At 39.1% G+C, this 21471-nt stretch overlaps 1 protein-coding gene across 3 annotated transcripts in view; it reads right to left on the reverse strand.

Moving 5' to 3' along the window:
- Nucleotides 1-497: 497 nt before the first annotated feature.
- LOC109061938 (IQ motif and SEC7 domain-containing protein 2-like) overlaps nt 498-21471 on the reverse strand; it is a 60236-nt gene continuing 39262 nt past the window's right edge. For all 3 annotated transcript variants that reach the window (XM_042762167.1, XM_042762166.1, XM_042762168.1), the window contains 14 exons: nt 16075-16360; nt 15017-15217; nt 14734-14910; nt 12693-13750; nt 10455-10616; nt 10160-10282; nt 9908-10074; nt 9648-9787; nt 9357-9482; nt 8724-8823; nt 8002-8163; nt 7623-7814; nt 6542-6591; nt 498-5444 (listed from right to left, as the gene is read on the reverse strand). In XM_042762167.1, the coding sequence (XP_042618101.1) occupies nt 4221-5444; nt 6542-6591; nt 7623-7814; nt 8002-8163; nt 8724-8823; nt 9357-9482; nt 9648-9787; nt 9908-10074; nt 10160-10282; nt 10455-10616; nt 12693-13750; nt 14734-14910; nt 15017-15217; nt 16075-16360 (4168 nt within the window). In that variant the 3' untranslated portion in view covers nt 498-4220. The remainder of the gene's footprint in view (nt 5445-6541; nt 6592-7622; nt 7815-8001; nt 8164-8723; nt 8824-9356; nt 9483-9647; nt 9788-9907; nt 10075-10159; nt 10283-10454; nt 10617-12692; nt 13751-14733; nt 14911-15016; nt 15218-16074; nt 16361-21471) is intronic.

A 21471-nucleotide genomic window follows, 5' to 3' on the forward strand; every position in this document is an offset into this window, starting at 1 on the left:
GTATACTCCACAAACTGTACAAGCAGACAACTCTTAGTCAAAATCTGCTTGTTGCAAGCAAACATATTGGACAAATGAAATTCATTTGCTAACTTCCTCACAGCTGCACAAAAGACATACGATTCAATACCTTAACTCTTGAATTTTCATGGAGAATAATAGGGGGGTGGAATAACAATAAGATTTTTATACAATTTACTGCTCTGATTGCAACATCATATAAGTGCTTAACCTGTGCAGACACAATCACGTTAAACTTTCCTACAGAGATGTGGTGCTGAACATTTATTCTGCTTGTTTGTGATGGTCTGTTTACACTATTCTTTTGTACTGTTCATTATGACCCAAATACGACAAAAGCACAATTTAAGCCACATTGTGCTTTTTAACTTTGAATGTATGGTAATTATTTTCCCGAACATCTTAAGTCATCACGGAGAGACTTCCACAAGCCTATGTGGCCTAGTGCAGACACATACAATTCACCAGCAAAAGGGGAAGCACAAACACACACTGGATCCCTATGAAATCTAACCAGCTTCAAAATAAAAAAGATTGTACATTTTAATATACGGTTATTAGGAGCATTTAACCTGAAGTGGTTCACACAAGTGTAACAAAGGAGCTAAAAATGAGGGGATATTCTTATTCATGTATAAATGAATGACATACGAATTTGTTAACATATTTGTAAGTGTTCAAAACTGTTTGAAGATTTTGTAGAAAATGGCCTTAAGAGTTTTGACCAGTTTGGTGATGAGAGCCACTTGTTCAGCTCAACTAATTTTGCATGATTTTAACTATGATTTTGACTATACTGTACATGCCAGAAACACACAATGAACTTTAGTGGAGAACTTCCATTTCTAAGTATACAAATGTATGTGACCAGAGGACTTTATCCAGCATCATTTGCCATTTCTGTCTTGGTGTTAGATAAAAATGTAGAAATCTACAGTTATACTCATATGGTATCTGCTGATTGATATCAATAGTCCTTATTATACAATGTGTAATGTGCATTAGTTCTTGAGTGGTTATTTTAATGCATTACTGAGACCGTATAAAATATAACATTTTAAACAAATAAAACAATTTTGTATGCTTAATATAAATCTGTCAAGACCCTGATTTCATACTTGGATGCACACAGCACACACATTCATACTGTACACACACCAAAATAGAGGAACACACAGACAAATAGTCACTCAGAAATATATATATATATAAAAACAACTTTCCAACAGCAAGAACATGTTTTATAGAATGAGAGCAATAAATTATCACATCATTTCTCTGAATTAATTCTGCATTGAAACCTCATACATATATACAAATAAAACTTCATACAATTCATTTTAAATATAGGAACTGCTCTTACACACGGACTGATACAATTTTACAATTACAATTCGTTCCAAGGCCCACCCCACCCCCAGGTCCTTAAAATGTAAACAATGGTTCAAGTTCCCATTCCCAGCCAGATATTGATTCCCCAGTCCAGTGCAGAGTAAATATGGCATATTTTTATCAACTAATATATACATTCAGGTTTATACAGCATCATTCAGCTAAGTGCAGACATGCAACACGGGGCACGGTGGCGCAAGACATTAGCGTGTCCATAAACCAGAACACGCATCTCAAAAACTACTGGATTTTTATTTTTTTTTAACATCATACATCTCTGCTTTATTTGCATTTGAGCTCAGCATGCCCCAGCTTTCAGGACTTTTAATACAAGCACAAGAGCAAAGCGTTAGAGTTAGAGAGAAGCAATACCACCCATAGGAAAAAAAACTGAAATGTAGTGAATGGTCCTATCACGCCACAGATTATGAACAGGGGCATGGAGTTCCTGTTTGTATACAAGGGCCTTAAGGTTTTTGGTTATGGGTAATGCTAGCAGATTTGAAGTACTGGAATCCATTATCTGAATAAACAGTATCGTAGTTTGACTAAACATAATTTATATAGGCAAAGATAATTATGAAAAAATAAATGGCTGGGACTAGCAGCAGAAATGATAATATTCTTATTTAAGATGTTTTCATTCTTATAGGTCATTCAAAAATTTTTACAATTTTATAAGTATAAAAATAACTCAACACTAACACATCACTAATGATTCTGAATGATTCTGGTTAATGGAGAGAGAATGGCCCATTTTGGTTGTCTAGAGGGGATGTAAGAAGAGATAGAGGGACTGTTTCGAGGGACGCAGATGGTAATAGAGCTTTGGATCCTAGGCACTGATGATCTTTAACCAGTATATGTGCAAAACCAGAAACTTTCAGCAAAAGGATCTTCACATTTAAAGATGCTTTTACAGCTTCTCAGTGTGAATGAGTGTGTGCATTTGTGTGTGAATGTAAGTTCCCTAAACGCTTTCATATAAAATAAAGAGAGGGCACTGACATTGGACATGCAACTCAAGAGTAAATTCACAATATTAAAAGAGCGAGTTGCTCAAGTGTGTATGGCTTCTGGCAACAACGAGTTTTACACGGATCATACAGATTTTATGTGGATATAGTTTTACAAACTTGTTGCAAAACATTTCCCTGAAATTAGAAGTCCAATTAGTTTGCTAAACATAAATTGTACACACACACACACACACAAAAACCCTAGCCTGTTGGTCTGTTTAAAAAAAAAAAAAAGCTGTTAGAAAACACTCAGCACAGCACTCTGCTATAACATATCCATGTATTATATTAGTAGCTTTAACACCAAAAATAGCAAAAATTATATCAGTAGTTTTTGACATCATAATAGTAATAAAGTCACCCATTAAAATCACCCATATCCAGACATTCTTTTTAAAATTCAGTTACTTCGAAATATTTATGCTATCTGTAACACATTTTGACCATCGAAGCTGTACAAAACCAAGCCCATAAGTACAGATTTTACTTCAAAATTTCAATGACAATGTCTATGCAAACACCCTACTCCTTCAACAGGTCATCCAAAGAAAATATCACACTGATCACAAACCTCCAATGACAAACCTTTACAGTAGGCACTAAGGTTATGTAATGAATTGCCAAATATAAATGTTTCATTGGTCAGGTCAGACTGTTTAAGTAGACAAGATGAAAATAATAGTGAAATGGTGAAGCTAAAAGAAAAAGAGAGATGCTGAGGTAACAGGTGGTAGAAATAAACAGATCTATGTCCTGATTAATGGTTGCTGTTAGTCATGATGACACTTTTGGGAATGTTGCATTTAGGTTTGTATGCTTAATTATCTTATATAGTAGCAACAAAACAAAAGAACAAAATATTTACCAAACAATTTAAAATCTCTTTCTACACATTCTGTTTGGCGCAAATGACATCTTGACTTCACTGAGGTCTTCAAAAAATAGTTTTTTACTATTATGGCTGACTTATTGCAAACCGGATGCCCAGCCTCTTCAAGACAAAAAACAAAACAGTAAATAAAATAAAAAACATTCTCCAAATTGTTTCAAAATTTTGTTGTTGTTGTTGTTTTACTGTGTAGTGTTTCAAGTTTTCTCAGCAGGTTCCATCCTGTCCTTTCACTCACAGGGTAAAATAAAAGTCTCTTTTAAAATAATTAAAACATAGTGTTTGGCATCCCCCTAATTGCATGCTGGTCCTTCTTATGTGCTGAGGAATACATTTGTCAATTCTGAGAAATGAATCAAGCAAACATTTTCTGACTGACCCTGAAATGATTGTCATCTGAGATGCATGAAAACTGAAAAGACTATTAATGAAAGTTCAGTTTCTTTTATATTTTGCACTCATCTGTCCAGTTTTGTCTCCATGTTGAGTGTTTAAAGAGTCCACCGAGTTTTCTGTACAGTCATACTTAAACTCTAGATCATCAGTCCAACTTAAATTGGCACCCCCTTTCTCCCTGTAACCTTTTCCTTTGGTAGCCATGCATGTCAATTTCAACTCAAACTCTTCAATACACTTCATTTGCTTCACCATTGTCTCCATTAGGCTTCTTAGATCTTCGGTCGGAGATTTGATGCTGTTACACTGCCTTTGTTTTGAATGGCGGCCAACAGCAAGATGCCATTCAGGCTTGCAATGAGCATGTAGCCGGCCAGAATTCCCGCCCTACACGTGAGGGAAGCGGATATGGAAGTAACAGAGTCTGAGTATGGTGTGCTTCCTCTTGCCTGGGCTCCGACTCCTCCGCGTTGGGACCCTGCGCGCTCTGCTGCGGCTTACCCTTATACCACCGTGCTGATGCGGTTGATAGGTTTGGATTTGGAGCTGCCGACTGTGCTGCTGTTGCTGGCTCCACTTCCTCCTCCTCCCCCTGGGCCGCCCAACTGCACCCCAATGTGTCCTGGGAGCTGCGGGGTCATCGGGGAGAGCGGGGTAAGAGGAGTCAGGGGGGTACGTGGGGATGAAGGAGGAGGTAACGGGGAATGTGGTGGAGGAGGTGGAATGGAGGAGAGGGGTGGATACTGCGGGATGTAGTGGGCTACGCCCTGGGGTATGTGGCGGGCGGTGATGGCAGATGGCGCCTGAGGGGGTGGTGAGAAAACGAAATGAGTTTGATGGGCGGAGTGATCCAGTAAGGGGTGTGGGCTGTGGGCGTGTACTGGATGGCTGTGGGTATGAGAGTGAACGTGGGAGTAGGCGTGAGGGTGGGGCTGAGAATGAGACAGGGTGAGAGGAAGCTTGCCGGTAGGACCGGGCACCCGTACGTGGCGTATGGGATTGGGATGCATGTGGTAAAAAGTGAAAGGGGCAATGGGGGAATTGGGCGAATGCGGGGATAGAGGTGGAGGGGTGCAGGCCATATTGCCGTAGCGGCCTTGCTGTATAGCATGATGGGATAGTTGCTGCTGGAACTGGGCGTGTGAAGGAGCGGGCGGCCCGCGTCGTGGGAGGGACCCTCGTTGTAGGGTATGATGGATAGCGGGTGGATGGATAGCGGGGGGAGGGCCAGGGGCAATGGCCTGCATGTGGTACCGATGTTGATGGTGGTAGGGGGGTGGAGGCTGGCCAAAGTTGTTGTGACAGTACTGAGCGTGCAGGGCCTGGATCTTGGATGGCCCACCGGGGTCTGACTGGCTGAGGGCGGAGGGGGACGGAGGTGGTGGCCCTCCTGTAGTAGGCGGTAGCACGGGGGCCGGGTAATGTGGAGCTGGGGGAGTAAGGGGAGCAGGGGGTTTGGCACGCTTGCTCCCAAACAGGGAGCCCAGGAAGGAACCGGAATTGCTCCCTCCAGAACTGCTCCCCGGCCCCCCACCTCGATCGCTGATGCCAGGGACCCCCCCCATATTGCCTACGGAATTGTGAAGTTGCCCCGGCCCACCCCCCACCCCTACTCCGGGGCTCAGGATAGGGCGGTGAGGCCGGTAGTCTTCTAGCCCATAGCAGCCGGGAACGGCGCCCCCCATTGGCAAGCGTTGATGTGGCTGAGGGCTGTTAATGATGGATCCCTAAAGTGTGCACAAACACACAAAGCCAGACAGTCATTGGACTGGAAATCTAAGAAGATGGATAGTCTTACAACTTATGAGTGACAGCCATTCCCCATTTACTTTTTTCAAAAAAATAATGCATGTTACTATTAAAATTCATCATAAGAGATAATGATTTTCATGTTTATAACCAACAAAGGCTCTCTATTAGAATTCTATACTATTTTTTCTAATATAAAAAAGATAAATAAAAACACTTAAACAAGTGAATTTAACCATCCTATACAAAGTACAATGTAAAAACTATTGATTTACAAGACTGTATTTAAAAACACTAATAATTTACTGTAAAATGTGATCTTATTGTCATGACTGAATTCACTTAATACAATTAATACATTTTATTTCTAATGTGTACTTTAAATTTCTATACTATATTATATAATTTGAATGACTCCCATTTATCAGTTAATGGCTATAACATGAAAATATTTATCATCTTATTGATATCAGACAGAATTTTTGTAATGGGACATCTCTAAAAAAAAAAAAAAAATTGAGAGCAACAATTTATCTTAATACTTAAAAGTACATGCACACAAAACATGTAACATCACTGTACTCACATCTCCTGCACAGTGACAACCCAAAAAGCCTTTCAGCATTAAATACAAACAGTCTCAAACAACTTACTGAAGTTAGAAAGGACAGTGTCACATTCACAAGCCACAAAATCAGTCAGATAACAAAGTAAAACTTCCTCATTATAGAGCCTCACTCATTTAACATGAATTTAAACAGGCATCTAAACCTCTAAAACAGAAGCAGCCCTCAGACACTGATTGGGGCCATTCATTTACCAGAGCAATGCATAAGTTATAAGCAACTGCACCAGGCATAACATATTAGACATGCTTCATGCAAAGCAAACACCAATGAAGTTTTTTTCCACAATATGGATTAAAACATGCTGAACTGCATCACAACAATCAAAAATTCATGCAAAGCCAATGTTGTTAAACACAGAGGTCTCATGCATTTAAGAAAACTGAAACACAAGATCATTCAATTTTATTATGATTATTACAAGCCGTTAGCAGATCTGCCTGACTTACTTCTATAGTACTATCCAAAGAGCCAACGCTGTTTCTACGGCCTCGCTTTCCTGTACCCAACCAAGCACAGCAAGACCAGGGTCAAATGTCATGGAGAAAACATCTTCTAAAATCTCAATACTGGGCGTTTGTCCCTGGATTATCCATTTTCAGTGAACAAATATCTACAAATTGTGTACATACAGTAAATGTCTTCTGACAAAACTCAACTTCACATCACTGAACTTGATATTGGCTGTGTTTAGAAAGCATTTAAAACAGTAGTGTTTGTCACATGACCACATTACATTTAATTTTGCGAGTTATCCTCTATAAAATATGTATATATTTTTTATTTTTTATATAATTTGTGTACAAATATGTTAACACTTGGCAACCCCATCAAACACTGAGTAAGAAAAAAACATTTGGCAGATACAGTATTTCACTGAGTCTGCTCCATTATATACTGCACATCTTAAAAAATGTATCATCTGTACATTATATGCATAAAGAAATTTTGCATACTGCGACAGTGTACATACTAATCATTGCAAAAAATTATGAACATGCTATTCCAGACACTTGTTTAAAAAGCCTTTAGCAAGGACATAATGTGCCATTAGAGGGCAGTGTCTGTCAAACTGTACTTTGTTATAGAAGTTCAGCACTTCAAAATTGCACCAGAAGGCCTTTCATGATCAAACTATGGTGAAATTATAAATATTACCCCCAACAGAGAGAAGCCAAAAACAAATTTAAATTAGGGCTATCAATAGTTTATAAAAATAATATACACTAATTTATTTGTAATGAATGCAATTAATTAATGTCCATATTAAAGTGAAACTGAAAATACATTACACTGTGGCAAACAAGAAAAAGCAATGAATAGAAAAAAGTAGCTTAAGAAATCAAATTGTTTGTTTTACATCATAGGTCTGTCAGCTGCCTACAGTCCACAGAAATCCATAAAGCATCCATAATTAAAATGTGCTAATACTTACGGCATTGTTATGCTATAATTCCATTAAATAAACACATAAAACTGACAGCTGTAGTTTAAAAAGAAGGGAGTTTGCTGTGTAAATGTGTGTTGTACCTGTCTCAGTGAGGTCTCTCAGTGAGGAGCTGAGTGCTGTTCTTTTAAGCCCCTCCCCTGCTGTGTACGTGTCATCCAGACTGGGCCTACCCAGAGTTCCGTTCACAGCTTCGGTCTTTATTCCGCCAACCCCGCCCCCATCTCTGCTCAGGAGCCCTGGACGCATCACACCTTTCTGCTTCTCTAACTCAGCTATGGAGAAGAGAGACTGGGGTTAATGCCGGCAAAAACTGACTTACCATAATGAACAATAACCCTAATTAATAATTAATCAGATACACAGCAAATTTCAGAAATTTCAGTTTGCAAACAGGAAAGGAACCTCATGCTTTTGATGTGTCATTTGTGAAACATTAGGTAACATTAAAGGATTTCGTACACTCTACACGGTATTTCTCCATATCTTGAACCTCAGCGATGCTCTCACGCAGGTCACTGGTAAAGCGCGTTCGGTCCTGCTGGCTTGGCGCATTGAACACAATCAGGACCTTATGCTCACTGCCGGGCATCGCTGATGTCAGTCTGATACCGTGAGGATAGTCTGAGAGAGAGGGACAGAGAGAGGGTAAATGCAATCAATAAGAGAGAGACCCAGAAAAAGAGGGATGTGCTGTGTCTCATGTAATTAGTTATAGATTTCTCATTCTGACAAAATCCACAGATACATACAAGTACTGTACTTCAGCATGTCTATGTGTAGGAAAGATATATTTAATTCAAAATATATGGTCTTAACCATGTGGAGTTAATTTATTTTCTTTTAAAGATGTGTAGATATTTTTTAGTGGAAAACAAATGCAAAACAAACACTGATTGAGATATATAGAAAACAGACATTCCACAGACATTCCCAATTAACAGCATAACCACAATAGAGGGTGAGGATTTTCAGATAGACATCTTTTTCTCCTTCATATGCTGCTAAGAAATCAAAACACCACAAACATGAAAGCAAGGAAAGGGTAACGAGAGAGCACGGAGATTTGATGAGGTGATGGAATGAATGAGAGCAGAGTGTGTAAACCAGCTGGAATGGAGTGATAGTATAAATAAAGAAGGAGGGACAGATGGTCAGACAGATGGAGGGATGAATATACTTACAGGAGTTCTGGAACATATGAACCTGCATCTCCACCAGGGGAAAAGACTGTCTGAAACTGTACGTCACAGATGTCTTCTTCTTCTGAAAGATCTTTGTTACCTGAAGGCGGGAACATAAGGGATGTTAGGCTGTGTAGCTATCATCATTATACATACACATACTCTTAACACAAAATTGCTTTGATACATATGACTGAATGTTTTTTTCCCTTGTGTCTAAATTCTAGGCCAAGACTGGCAATTCTGAACAAAATAAAATGTAAGATTTGATTTGTTTAATTTGTTTTGCTCACTGCATTATTTCCGTGCTTCCATTTGTGCTATTTAAAAGTTTTGATGACTTTACTACTATTCTAAATTAATAAAATCTAAATATACAGTTATAAGTCTTAAATTGTACAATGTAACTCTGAATACAGTTATATTATATAGGCTAAATGTTCTTACATTTTTTTTATTTTTTTTTTATGAAAACAGTAGGCCTATACATTTTGTATACATTTATCAATGCAAATATTGTACTATTATATAATTATTGTAAGTGGATACATGACTCTAAACCCAAGTGAGTATTTTTCTTCTACTATATCTTCTGACAGTAATTAGGCAAATATGCGGTAAGTGAAGACTCACCACTAGCAGGTCATTAAAGAGGAAGACCTCACGCTGGTGAACTGCACTCCGCTGAGGTCGATTGGGGTCAGGGACTTCATACAGCTGACAACAGCACACTAGCCTGCGATGTGGCAAAGAAAGCACCTGCACACACACAGCATATTAAAATTCAGCTTGGTTTGTTTCACACTAAACCACACGAATAAACAAACTAGAGATTAAATCGCCTTTTTACTACAAGCTGAACAACAATATGGAGTTTCAACCACAAGTATAACATGCATGAGTGAAACAAATGGTTTGTCTCACAGGTTTCTTGCCCACGATGACCCTCTCCACAGCCTGCACTTGAGACACATGGTCATCGTTTGTCCTGAGTTCCCATTTCTGAATGCGCTGGTAGATGCCCACTAACATATCCCTGGGAATATCCTGTCCATTATCCACTCCTGCCAATGACAATGAGGGGGAGAACGAGCAAGAAACAGAAGGTGAAAACTGCTGTACTGTCTTTAATTGGAAACCAAAATTCAATCTGATTTAGCTAAAGGTATATTGGCTTGGATCACCTCTAAGGTTCTTGATAAAATCCTCCAGCTTCATCTTCCTCTCAGCTTTGACGTTGGGGCTGTACATGTCTGTGTTGAGAAGGATGATGGCAAATGCCAAGATGAAGATAGTGTCTGGGTTCTGAAACTGGCGGACAAGTGCAGGGTTGCACACGCAGTATCTCTGACTGTGAGAAAGAAAGAAGTTCATACTCCCTTGGAACTATGAAATGCAGAGAAAAGAGCAAAGGCTGAGATGAAAGCAAAGGCTACCTGAAGGCCTCTACCAGTCTCTCCACCTTCTGGGCTTCCCCCTGAACCTTAATCTGAGCCTGAAACTTCCTCAGGGCATCATCCAGATCCATGCCTGAGAAATCCATCTCATCCAACACACAGCTGAGAAAGAAAAACAAAAAGAAAAATCGCTAAATTCTTCTGTCAACGTGTTATTGTTGATTTTTTAGCCTGTGTCTGGTTTCTGTTTTTTTGCCTCCAGGCTGGTATGAACAGCATATGGATGCTTTGCTACAGTCTGGGGTTGGAAGACAGGAAAAACATCATTACTTACTCCAACACATCCTTGTTGAACTGTTTCTGACGGTTTCCCAGAAACTCCCCGATCATCTGTCTACTCAGGCCTTTCCTCTCCAGGATGAAACGTGCAATGCCCACAGGTGTGTCTGAGACAAAACTCCTCTCTATCAAATACTGGATCCCCTTCTCTGGTTTCCTAGAAGACAGAGTGAGGAAGACAGGGAGAGTGAGGATAAAACATGAATCATAGGATATGATTCATTCCAGTAAAAGTATAATCAACTGAAATAAAGACAAACAAGACATAACAACAACAGCCTTAGAGTAGACAGATGTATAGACACAAGAGCAAAAAAATTCAATCAGTTTTTTTTGTATCCAAACAGATTTAGGTTCAAATCTGTCTTTGTCTTTTATTGATCTCTCCATTTGATCTTCCACTTGATTGCTTATGGTTCTATTTCCTCATCAGAATCTAAAGCACCCTGCTAAAAGTTCCCAAGGTGCTAAAAGATGTATAACATCAATCTGCATCATAAAATGTAATGTAATGTCATAAAATTACTTTTCATTATCAATTTCCATGATTTATAATAGGAGTAAGAAAAAAAAAAAGTGGCGTGACATACAGCCAAGTATGGTGACCCATACTTGGAATTCGTGCTCTGCTTTTAACCCATCCAAAGTGCACACACACAGCAGTGAACACACACACACTGTGAACACACACCCGGACCAGTGGGCAGCCATTTATGCTGCGGCAGCCGGGGAGCAGTTGAGGGTTTGGTGCCTTGCTCAAGGGCACCTCAGTCATGGTACTGAAGGTGGAGAGAACGCTGTATATTCACTCCCCCCACCTACAATTCCTGTCGGCCCGAGATTTGAACTCACAACCCTTGGATTGCAAGTCCAACACTCTAACCATTAGGCCATGACTTCCCCGTGTAATGTGTAATGAGTAATGTGTTAAAATAAAACTGTGCTACCATAAATTGTCTATGATCTTTAATACAGGTATTGAGTCAGAAAAGAGGTTCAGAGAAATCACCCTGGACTTCTCATCTCCTCAATATTAGGATGTAAAATTCAATACAGCAGGTCGGATAAACCATATGGAGGAGATATCTGTAGACAGATTAGTCAATAAATAGATCCATACACTTTTCAAACATCAAGATTTTAGGTTAATGTTTATATTAATTTATAAGAGACATATTCAATGATGGTCATCCTTATAATGAAAGTGAAAGTGAAGTGACATACAGCCAAGTATGGTGACCCATACTCAGAATTCCTGCTCTGCATTTAACCCATCCAAAGTGCACACACACATACTGTGAACACACACTCGGAGCAGTGGACAGCCATTTATGCTGCGGCGCCCGGGGAGCAGTTGGGGGTTCGGTGCCTTGCTCAAGGGCACCTCAGTCGTGGTATTGCCGGCCCAAGACTCAAACCCACAACCTTAGGGTTACGAGTCAAACTCTCTAACCATTAGGCCACGACTTCCCCTGAATATGAAAAGTATGCAAGTTGCATAGGGCTTCCAAACCACCATGGGTACACCTTGTTCTCAAAGATGATTTAATGACTAGGGCTGTGCGATTAATAGAATTTTAGTTTATTTTTGATTTTGGCTTTTTTTTTATTTAAATTGTCACCCTTGCCACGTATTGTCCAAATTGATCAAATCATGTAACATGACTGTCGTAATATAAAGTCTGTTGCTGGACGTACTTGATGAAAAAAAAAAGTTAAAAGTGCACTGAGCAGCGAAAGAGACATTGTACCCTAGGCTTTCTGTGTATGTGATCCAAGACAGAGCGAAAGGTATAGGCTACTTTGGGTTTCGGGTGTGCTCTTAAATGGACAAATAAACACAAAAATATGTCAAAATGTCTGATTTGGCGAGTTTTCACTTAAACGTTGTCAGTTATGTCTCAAGTGAACATAAACAGCTGGAAAAGTAATTGAATGCTTGTCAGTATTAGATCTGTGTATTCGGTCTTAAAGTGACAGCAGCCTAATAGACCTGCTGTCTCTGTCATTTAATGTCAGTCAAACAACAAAAGAAACTGTTATTAATGTTGTTTTTAATTTTTTTGTTTTTATTTTGGGGTTTTTATGAATGCACTGACAGCAGCATCGAAAATGTTTTAAATTAAAAAAGGGATTTTAAATGTATATATATATTATATATAGACTGCAGGACAACTCAAAAAGTCAACTGAAAGAGCACAATGTCAATCCTATTTTGGTGAAGATCTCTTACTTGTTGAAGAGGTTCAGTCCAATGCGGTATTGCCTCCTTTGCACCACGTCATTGTTGAAGGCGGGTGAGTCCCAGCTATGCCTGCTCTCTCTCTGATAGGTCTGTTTTCCCAGAGGAGGCAACGGTTCCCTTAAACTGTCCCTAGACGAAGAGCCTGAGCTGCAGTTGATGGTCTCATTGGAGTTGGTGGTGGAGTTCAGGGAGTCGTTGTCCCCATCCGAGTGCTCCATGCCAGTAGCGGGCAGTGGCGCGGAGGACGAGGAAGAAAGTGGCGTGAGTGGAGGCTGAGTGGGCGAGGGAGACGTGGGGTCAGGGTAGGGGTGATGGATGTGCGGCATAGGGTGGTGGTGCAATGGATGGTGAAGGTGTGGGTGGTGATGATGGTGCATTATTGTGTGGTGTGCTACGTGTGTTGGAAGAGGGGATGGGATGGGGCGACCCGGGGGTCTCGTCTGGCCCTGTGCCGCACAGGGATTGGGCGTGCGATGGGCGGGGTTGTGTTTAAGAGTCCCTTGAGGCGATCCTCCCGCCGTAGGCTCCTGCTCATAAAGCAGCTGCCTGCTGAGGGAGCCACGATCTGATCGGTCACTCATGTCAACAGAACTGTCACTAGGTGGCTCTATGGTGAAAACGGGGAGGTGTGACCCCCGCAACCGGAAATCTCGACATTCAGTGCATGGCGTGCTACGCCGGCTGTTATTGCTTCCGCCACCCTCTATATCCCGACTGTCTTCACGTCCTCCGACCCCACTGCTTACGCCCCAGTACTCTGTGTCCGTACTGGAGGGAACCCGCTCGATGGACAGTGGAGAACATGGCATGCCATCATCCATATAAAGCGTGATGTCGCTGTACGAGGTAGCGGTGCTGTCCTCGTGCATGACCCCCAGACGTTCTTGCTCCCCCATGACCCCCCTACGTGAGTTAGGTTTGTTGCTCCAAACACACTCGGCAAAATCCTCGCTCTCCTCACCACCTCCCCCACCACCATCCTGAGAGTCCCCTCGGCCGGACTGACACGTCAGAGTGTCATCCATAGAGTCAGCCAGAGATGTCACCTGAGAGAGGAAGCACACAGACATTAACACTACTGTTCAAAAGATTGGGCTCTGTAAGATTTTTAATGTTTTTGTGAGTCTCTTACGCTCACCAAGGCTGCATTTATCTGATCAAAATGAAAGTAAAAACAGTAATACTGTGAAATATTTTTACAATTATTAAAATATTTTTACAATTATTTTTTCTATTTTTATTCCTTTAAGAGTCTAATTTATTCCTGTGATGGCAAAGCTGAATTTTCAGCATTCCAGTCTTCAATGTCATACGGTCATTTAGAAATCATTTTAATATGCTGATTTGGCACTCAATAATTACTATTAATGTTGAAAACTGTTGCATAATATTTTTGTGCAAACCGTGTTTTTTCAGGATTCCTTGCCAAACAGATGGTTAAAAAAAGAACAGCATTTATTTGAAATGAACAACTTTACAACTCAGTGTTCTATTTTAATTGAAACAACAATAATTGTCAGCATATCAGTATCAGAAGTTTAAATATCTGTGCATTTGTAATATTTTTTCTAATCTGATCTTATCAGTAACCATTTTACAATATTTAAATTCTTTCAAATTAGTGCACAAAATATGAAAACAAAAAAAAAAGATTTTTTTTCTTCTTTTCTCTGAGTCTGCTAATGACCATCGTGCCAGTTTATAAAGGCTTTCAAGGCTCCATGGAGATTGTCTGTGCAGTAAGTAAGTATCTGCTAATTGACAATTAACCAAATGTTCCTTTAGTGTAATGCTGTGGCTTGTCACTTAGAAATGAGGGAAATGAGTTACATTTTTATGGATTTGTCAGCTGTAAGACAACATCATATGTTTCAAATGAAACATGAACAACTATTTTAGACAATTCTGAAGCAGTCTATTCTATCCCAACTATTTATATCTGACCTGTATTGAAATTAATTGAAACCTAACTCTTTAACAGAACGTTAATTTAAGGGTTCACTTCTTAAATATTTCACACATCTGTCACCTGTTTGTTGAAGGCGTCATCTGCATGCGAGTACTCCTCTCTGTCTGAAGGACAGTGTGCGGGTGAGTCAGTCTCCTGCTGTGAGTCTGTGGTTCCCGCCTGGCTAGCTGTGCCCAGAGTTGAAGTGTGATGGCTGGTATATCGACCTTGCGGCTGCTGGGGCGTCTGGGACTGAACCTAAAGAATAATGAATAAGTTATGGGAATTACGTAAACATCACATAAAACAGACAAGCTGAATTTTCTACTTTGTGCAGGTTTTAACCATTATACTATTATATTGCCTGTGGCTGTCGCTCATCAAACGAATACTGTGAACGCATGTTCGACAGGATGATCCGGCGAGTCATTCGGCTTTCAGAGGCGGAACTGCGTAGCTGTTGAAAATTCTTGTTCATGCGATACTGCCGGAACGCCGTCTGTATTGTGCGAGCCGCTCGTCTGCTCAGGAAGTAACCTCCATACTTCCTCTCCAGCATCTCCACCTGATACAAAGGAAGATGGACAAACAGAGAGAATGAGAGGATTGGTGCAAAAACAAAGAAGTGGTACGTTGTTCTTCAAAAGTAATGCATAATGTGTCTACATGCTTTACTCATCAAACCTGAAACACAAAAGTATCTAGGAAATGACTTATTTAATGGCTCAATTTCTCAATTATTTTTATAAAAAAAAAATATTCTGTAGATGCTGGGGTGTTGGATTATTTTCATACTTTTCGGTTAGTCCTCTCCATGACTGGAACATTCCACAATGCAGAGATTCTTAGTATTTACTGTATATGAAAGCATAACAGCACTCTGTATCATAACTGCAATCCCATCTTTCATTATGTGAGATGATGGAGGTTTGGGTTCACATTAGCATGGCTGGAGGCCATTACATACATTTGAGGCGTGACTGTAGTTTAAAGCCTGTGAGATGGCCTCCATGCACATTAAAACACAAACACGTTGTGATAAGTAGATTTTCCTATCGGCTGTTTGTGCTGCAGAGAATTAGGATGAACATTAATTAAGCACAAAACACTTCAGAAAAGTAAACAGTGTTTGATTTCCTTTCATTAATGGTATTAAAACATGGTATTACTGCTTTTGGGAGATGGCAACAATTTCTTTACATTACTTGTGTAATTGTAAGTAAATATGATATATATTTATTTTCACACTATGTATTATTTAGTTAATTTCTATTACCCAATTCTAGGCCATTTTACACATCACAATTTAGAATTTTTATGACCAGGTGAACCCTTAACCATGGTAAACACACAATGGGATCTCCAAGAGGCAGCTAAAAGAACTTAATGATTATATGTTTCTTGAGGAACGCAGATCCGCACCTTCTTGTCCTGCAGGTCCGTGGAGAGCTCATAGCTGTCAGAGAGCGCTTTGCAGCGCTTGCTCTCTTCTTCTTCTTGCTTGCGGAGTGCCAGGCTGGCGGGCTGGTTGCGGGTCCGTTGCGCCCAGGACAGGCTCGCTTGGCTCGAATGGGCAACAGGAGGACCCTGAGGACCAGGAATATTTCGGATGTTCCCGTAGCGCTCTGAGTTGCCCAGGTATGGGCCCTGACTACAGGGGCTTTCGGAAAAGCTAGCCGTGTCCAGACACTGATGATCTCCCTCCACACTGAGAGAAAACAAGACAGAGAGATAGAGAATGAGCTCTAGGTCTTATTTGTTGACAAGTTGAGACTAAAACAAGTCTGTAATCTTGGCACTGAAACGGATCAGTGTAGACAAACATTAGCACACTAACCAACATTAGCATTTCAAATGCCCATATGCAGCCCAGTCAGGACTCAGCCATCTGGCCAGAATACAAGAGAACGAGGGAGAAACAAGAGAAGATGGAGGGAGTGTGAAAGAGAAACAGAGAGAGGACATGATGCATAGAGAAAAAGGCAGAGAGAAAAGGACAGCGAGAGAGATAGAAAGAAATGGAAGGTAAAAAGAGTGGCATGTGTGGCATACTGTCAACGAAACAAGCCAGGCATTAAAATTATATGAACTGAGTCATTTAATGATGACTCGGAGAGAAAGAGAGACAGAGAAACACAAAAAAGAAGGAAAAGGTGTACAAAGGTAAGTTGGATTTTAGTATCCCTCTTTCCCTAAAGCAGGTGTACCGTGATGACTCACTTCCTGTTGCCAGCATTACTAAAGGAAACCACATTTTTTGCTTTTCACATCACTTTCACTTTCAAATAATTTGTATTTGTCATAAAAAAGCAATACTGGTCAGGCTGAACTATTGTCCCAGATCTTCACATATAACATTTAACATTCATTATTCTGTGTTTTTTCAGTCCTTTACTCACATGTAGGCATGTGCCCTGTGCGGGAGTTTAGCGGGAGTTTAGATGGAAGCGCATGGCTACAGAGGTGAACAAAAACTCATGTCTGCAGTGGTGTGATAGTGAGCATGCGTTTGCATAAGAGCTGCTCTGGGATCAGCCGAATCATGCTGGTGGGTGTCCAGATGACTGCATCGATGAACTGTCAATTACTGCAGTGCCAATGCAGTTTACAAGCAGTACAGTAGCAAAACAAACACACACACAGTCTCTCTCTCTCTCTCTCTCTCTCTCTCTCTCTCTGCGTAACAAATCTCTTCACACCAGGGGACTGGTAACTACCAACATGGCAACAGCTGACTTTTGCCAGCAACAGCAAAGCTTCAAAACAATCGGCTCAACAGCAATCAACTGAAATAGTATACCTCTACACACTGTAACATTCAGCCTATGATTATCATACATAATACAGTTTCACAATATACTGTTCCACCAAAACGCAGCATTGTACAACTAGCATTTCTCTCTTTTAATCACACACATGGCAATAAATGTCCTTCAAACTTTCTCTCCTGTCCATCAGGTCGTGTGTGTGTGGTAATGTGTGTCCAGGAATAGTGCCAAGTAGTCCAGTCATGCAATCCTGCACCGATCAGCATGTGTGACTTTAGATATGTGCATGTACAGTATGTGTGTGTTTGCTTAGGATTCCGGTCACATGGTGCATGTGTGTGTGGGCAAACCGTGCTGTCCCCACCTTTCATGGCAAGTCACACAAAAGCACACACAAACATGTCACCTCAGTCCTGGGTCAGCTCTCTACCATTCAGATTCATTCCTGGAAACATACGCTATTGTTCAAGATTTATTAATTTATTTTAAATGTTTTTAAAAGAAGCCTCTTATGTTCACCAAGGCTGCATTTGTTTGATTAAAAACAGTAAAAATAGTAATATTGTGAAATATTATAACTAAAAATAACAGTTTTCTATTTTAATTTATTTAAAAATGAAATTTATTCCTGTAAAGCTGGATTTTCAGCAGCCGTTACTCGTCTTCACTGTAACATGATCCTTCAATATGCTTATTTGCTGCTCAAGAAAAATGACTAATTATTATTCATGTTAAAAACAGTTGTGCTGCTTGATATTTTTCCAGAATTATTGGATGAATGGACAGTTCTAAACAACAGCACTGACTCAATTCTCACTGGCCATACATTATTTCTTCTCACAACTTATTAGGTATCTTGTTTGTTTAATTTGTTCCCTAATTTTAGGTAAATCCCGTGCATGTTGTACTCATTTGTTCCCTTTTTTACATTCAGTTCATTTGTAGGCACAATATCTTGCCACAATATTGCCACAATGAAGTCAATTTTGACTGACTTCACAAGTTCTATAGTGGACATATCTTTTTTTTTTTTTTTTTTTTTTTTTTTTTTTTTTTTTTTTTTTTTTTTTTTTTATAAGGCTCTTTTTTTTTTTTTTTTTTTTTTTTTGAGGTTGACATTCCTAGTTCTCATTTATTTTTATTATAATGACAACAAGAGGATGAGGATGTTAAATTTTTTTTTTTTTTTTGATTATGCTTTTGGTTTTAGTTGTTATTATAGATATCTAATTTAATGAATTACCTTATAGAAGAGGATTCTGCCACTACACTAGACAGAAGTCATGGGGCAATCACAACAGATTTGTAAAATCATAATACAATAAAATTAGCAATTCAACAAAAAATATAAAGGACTCAGCAGACATTAATACAGATTTAGCTTGCCCTATAAAATCAATAACAAAGTAATAAAAAGCAGCACCATTAACTTTATGATAAAAAAGAGTACTAAAAGAGTAATTTGCTTTTCAATAAAATGATCATGAGCTTATGCTAATGTCTCTATATCACTATACCATTCATCTGCCACTATATAATGGAGCACTTTAAAACTGTCACTCTGCTAGCCTCAGTCATTATTTTTGAGTAATTGATATTCTTTATTATGTTTAGAAATCATTCCACAAAAACCTCTAAAACATTTCACATCCTGCAAACATCTAGCTGTTAAAAAAAGCTAAACATCAAAAAATAAAGCTGTTAGAAAAAGAGAAATTTCTGATAAACAGATAAACAGTGTGAGTGCCATTTATATTAGAAGGGCACTGAATTGTTTCCCTTAGTTATTTCTGTGTAAGTCTATTCAAATTTATTTGTGTCACTGTGATCTCACCACAACCCAAGCAATCCACCATGAATATCAAATATACATTATCGAGGAATAACAAGCAACTTCTATATTCTATAAGAAAACATGCAGTGGCCTATGTTTATGCTTATACCAAGGGAGACACGTTTTCATAATTCATTTTAAATAACTTTGGCACCAGCGTGCTGTTAAGCTAACACTACATTAGTCCAAAGCAAAAAAAAAAACAAAAAAAACATAGCAAAATAATTATCAGGTAAAACACTTCATAATTGCAATTAAACAATTTTTATGATAATATAAGCTTATTTATAATTCTCTCTCCTATAGCCACCATCTTGGATCGATTTTTCTACAGAGCTTATTGCAATATATTATGGAATTGCCTTCTCTATAAAGGATATATGTGATGCTGCCTTTGAATTTGTCCTAAATAAAGTAGGAGGCGGCATAATTATGCTGCCTACCTTCTGGAACAGCCATGTGATGTCTTAAAATGCTGCCTCCGTAGGCAGCACAGTAGGTTTTGGAACAGATCTTGTATGTTTGCTAAAGGATATGGGGGCTGGTGTAACAGCTCTTAGCAATTTATTATCAGTTCCATCGATTTTCATCATCATGTTTAATTAGTTCAGGCTCAGAGTTACAGTAATTCCACCATATCAGTCTAGTATCAGCAGCCTTGAGTTGGAAGTGATGTTGTGAGTAAGATCTTCATATAAGATGTAGAAAGAAAGGTATTGTACTCATTTTTGTAGCCTTTTTAGTTTGTTATACTGCAAAAAATGGAAAACCACGGCGTTCACATGTTTTTGAGTACTTAAGGGATAGTTATCGGAAAAAAATGCCTGTGAAAAACAAAAGAAAAGATTTGCAGAATTTCCATGATTTTCTATTTAACAAAAATACAGTAGAAATTAATACTTGTACTATGAAATAATGCATTAAATTGATCAAGTGCCAGTAAAAACATTTATAATGTTTATAATGTATGTCAAGATTTTTATATTTCAAATAAATGCTGTTCTTTTGAACTTTCTATCCATCAAAGAATGAAAAGTTAAAAATTAACTGAAGCCATATGTTAAAACAGATGGAAATCTGCTCAAACAATGACACACATCAACATCTCCGCAGCTTTTTGTCCATACTAGGAATTAAAATGATCTTGTTTTATGTACCACAGAATGCAGAATGTAGAAGAATGTAAGTCTTACATTAAATACGCAAGTAAATTATGACAGACTTCTTTGGTGAACTATCATTTCATAAGCTTTAAGAGCAGTGCAGGTGGCATTTCAAATTAGGACGATGAATGTATTATGTCAGAAATTAAATTTTTCAGTGTACTTTTTCTTTAAATCTGTTGCAGACACAGTTGTTCTGCACCTTTTGAAACTGAATTCTGAATTTAGACTTAATTCACACTCACAGGCACATGCTTTCCTCCTGAAATGGAAAGTTAACATACAGTCTCTGAATCATCCATCACCTTGAGAGTACTGCATGTGCTGCTCTGTTGTCATGCAGGTAAAGGTGTGAGACAGTGAAAGAATGTGTCACTGCTGGAGGTTGTTAAAGGGAATGTTCACCCAAAAATGAAAAACATGTCATTATTTTGTCATCCTCATGTCATTCCAAACCTGTATTTGTTTTCTTCCATGGGACATGAAGGGAATCTAAAAATATGGTGATGCTGCTCTTTTCCACACACCGGCAGTGAATTGTGACCTCACTGTTGATCTGGTAGAAGAAAGCCAACGATTCATTTTTGGGTGAACTATGCCTTTAAAACAAGACATGAAACTGGATATGAATGAATAAAGTCAAGATCCAAGTCATTTTAAATTAAATATGCTAATAAATCAAGTGCATACATAATTATTTGGCATATCATTCATATGATTTACTACTATATTGCAAATACATACTTTTTAACTATTCATTTGTTAACTTGCTTAAGATGTCCAAATATAACATCATGTTACTATTTTTGGATCAAGCAAGCTTTCATTTTGCACACTCAACAAACAACAAATCTTCACGCAGTGAGCATCAGAAGCCAAAGAGCGCGTACGTCATTTCTGCACTCCCTCAAAATGCAGTGTTTGGCAATCACAGAGCAATTCCTGTTTAAAGCTACAGGCCAGAACTGCTAAAGTGGCCCTGGGAATCATCTTTGCGTTCATTACTAAAGGCTCAGCCTGAGAACGCATTGCCGGAGAATGAAACTGCTGCCTG

Source organism: Cyprinus carpio, chromosome A8 (assembly GCF_018340385.1).
Source record: "Cyprinus carpio isolate SPL01 chromosome A8, ASM1834038v1, whole genome shotgun sequence".
In the NCBI taxonomy this organism is placed as follows: Eukaryota; Metazoa; Chordata; class Actinopteri; order Cypriniformes; family Cyprinidae; genus Cyprinus; species Cyprinus carpio.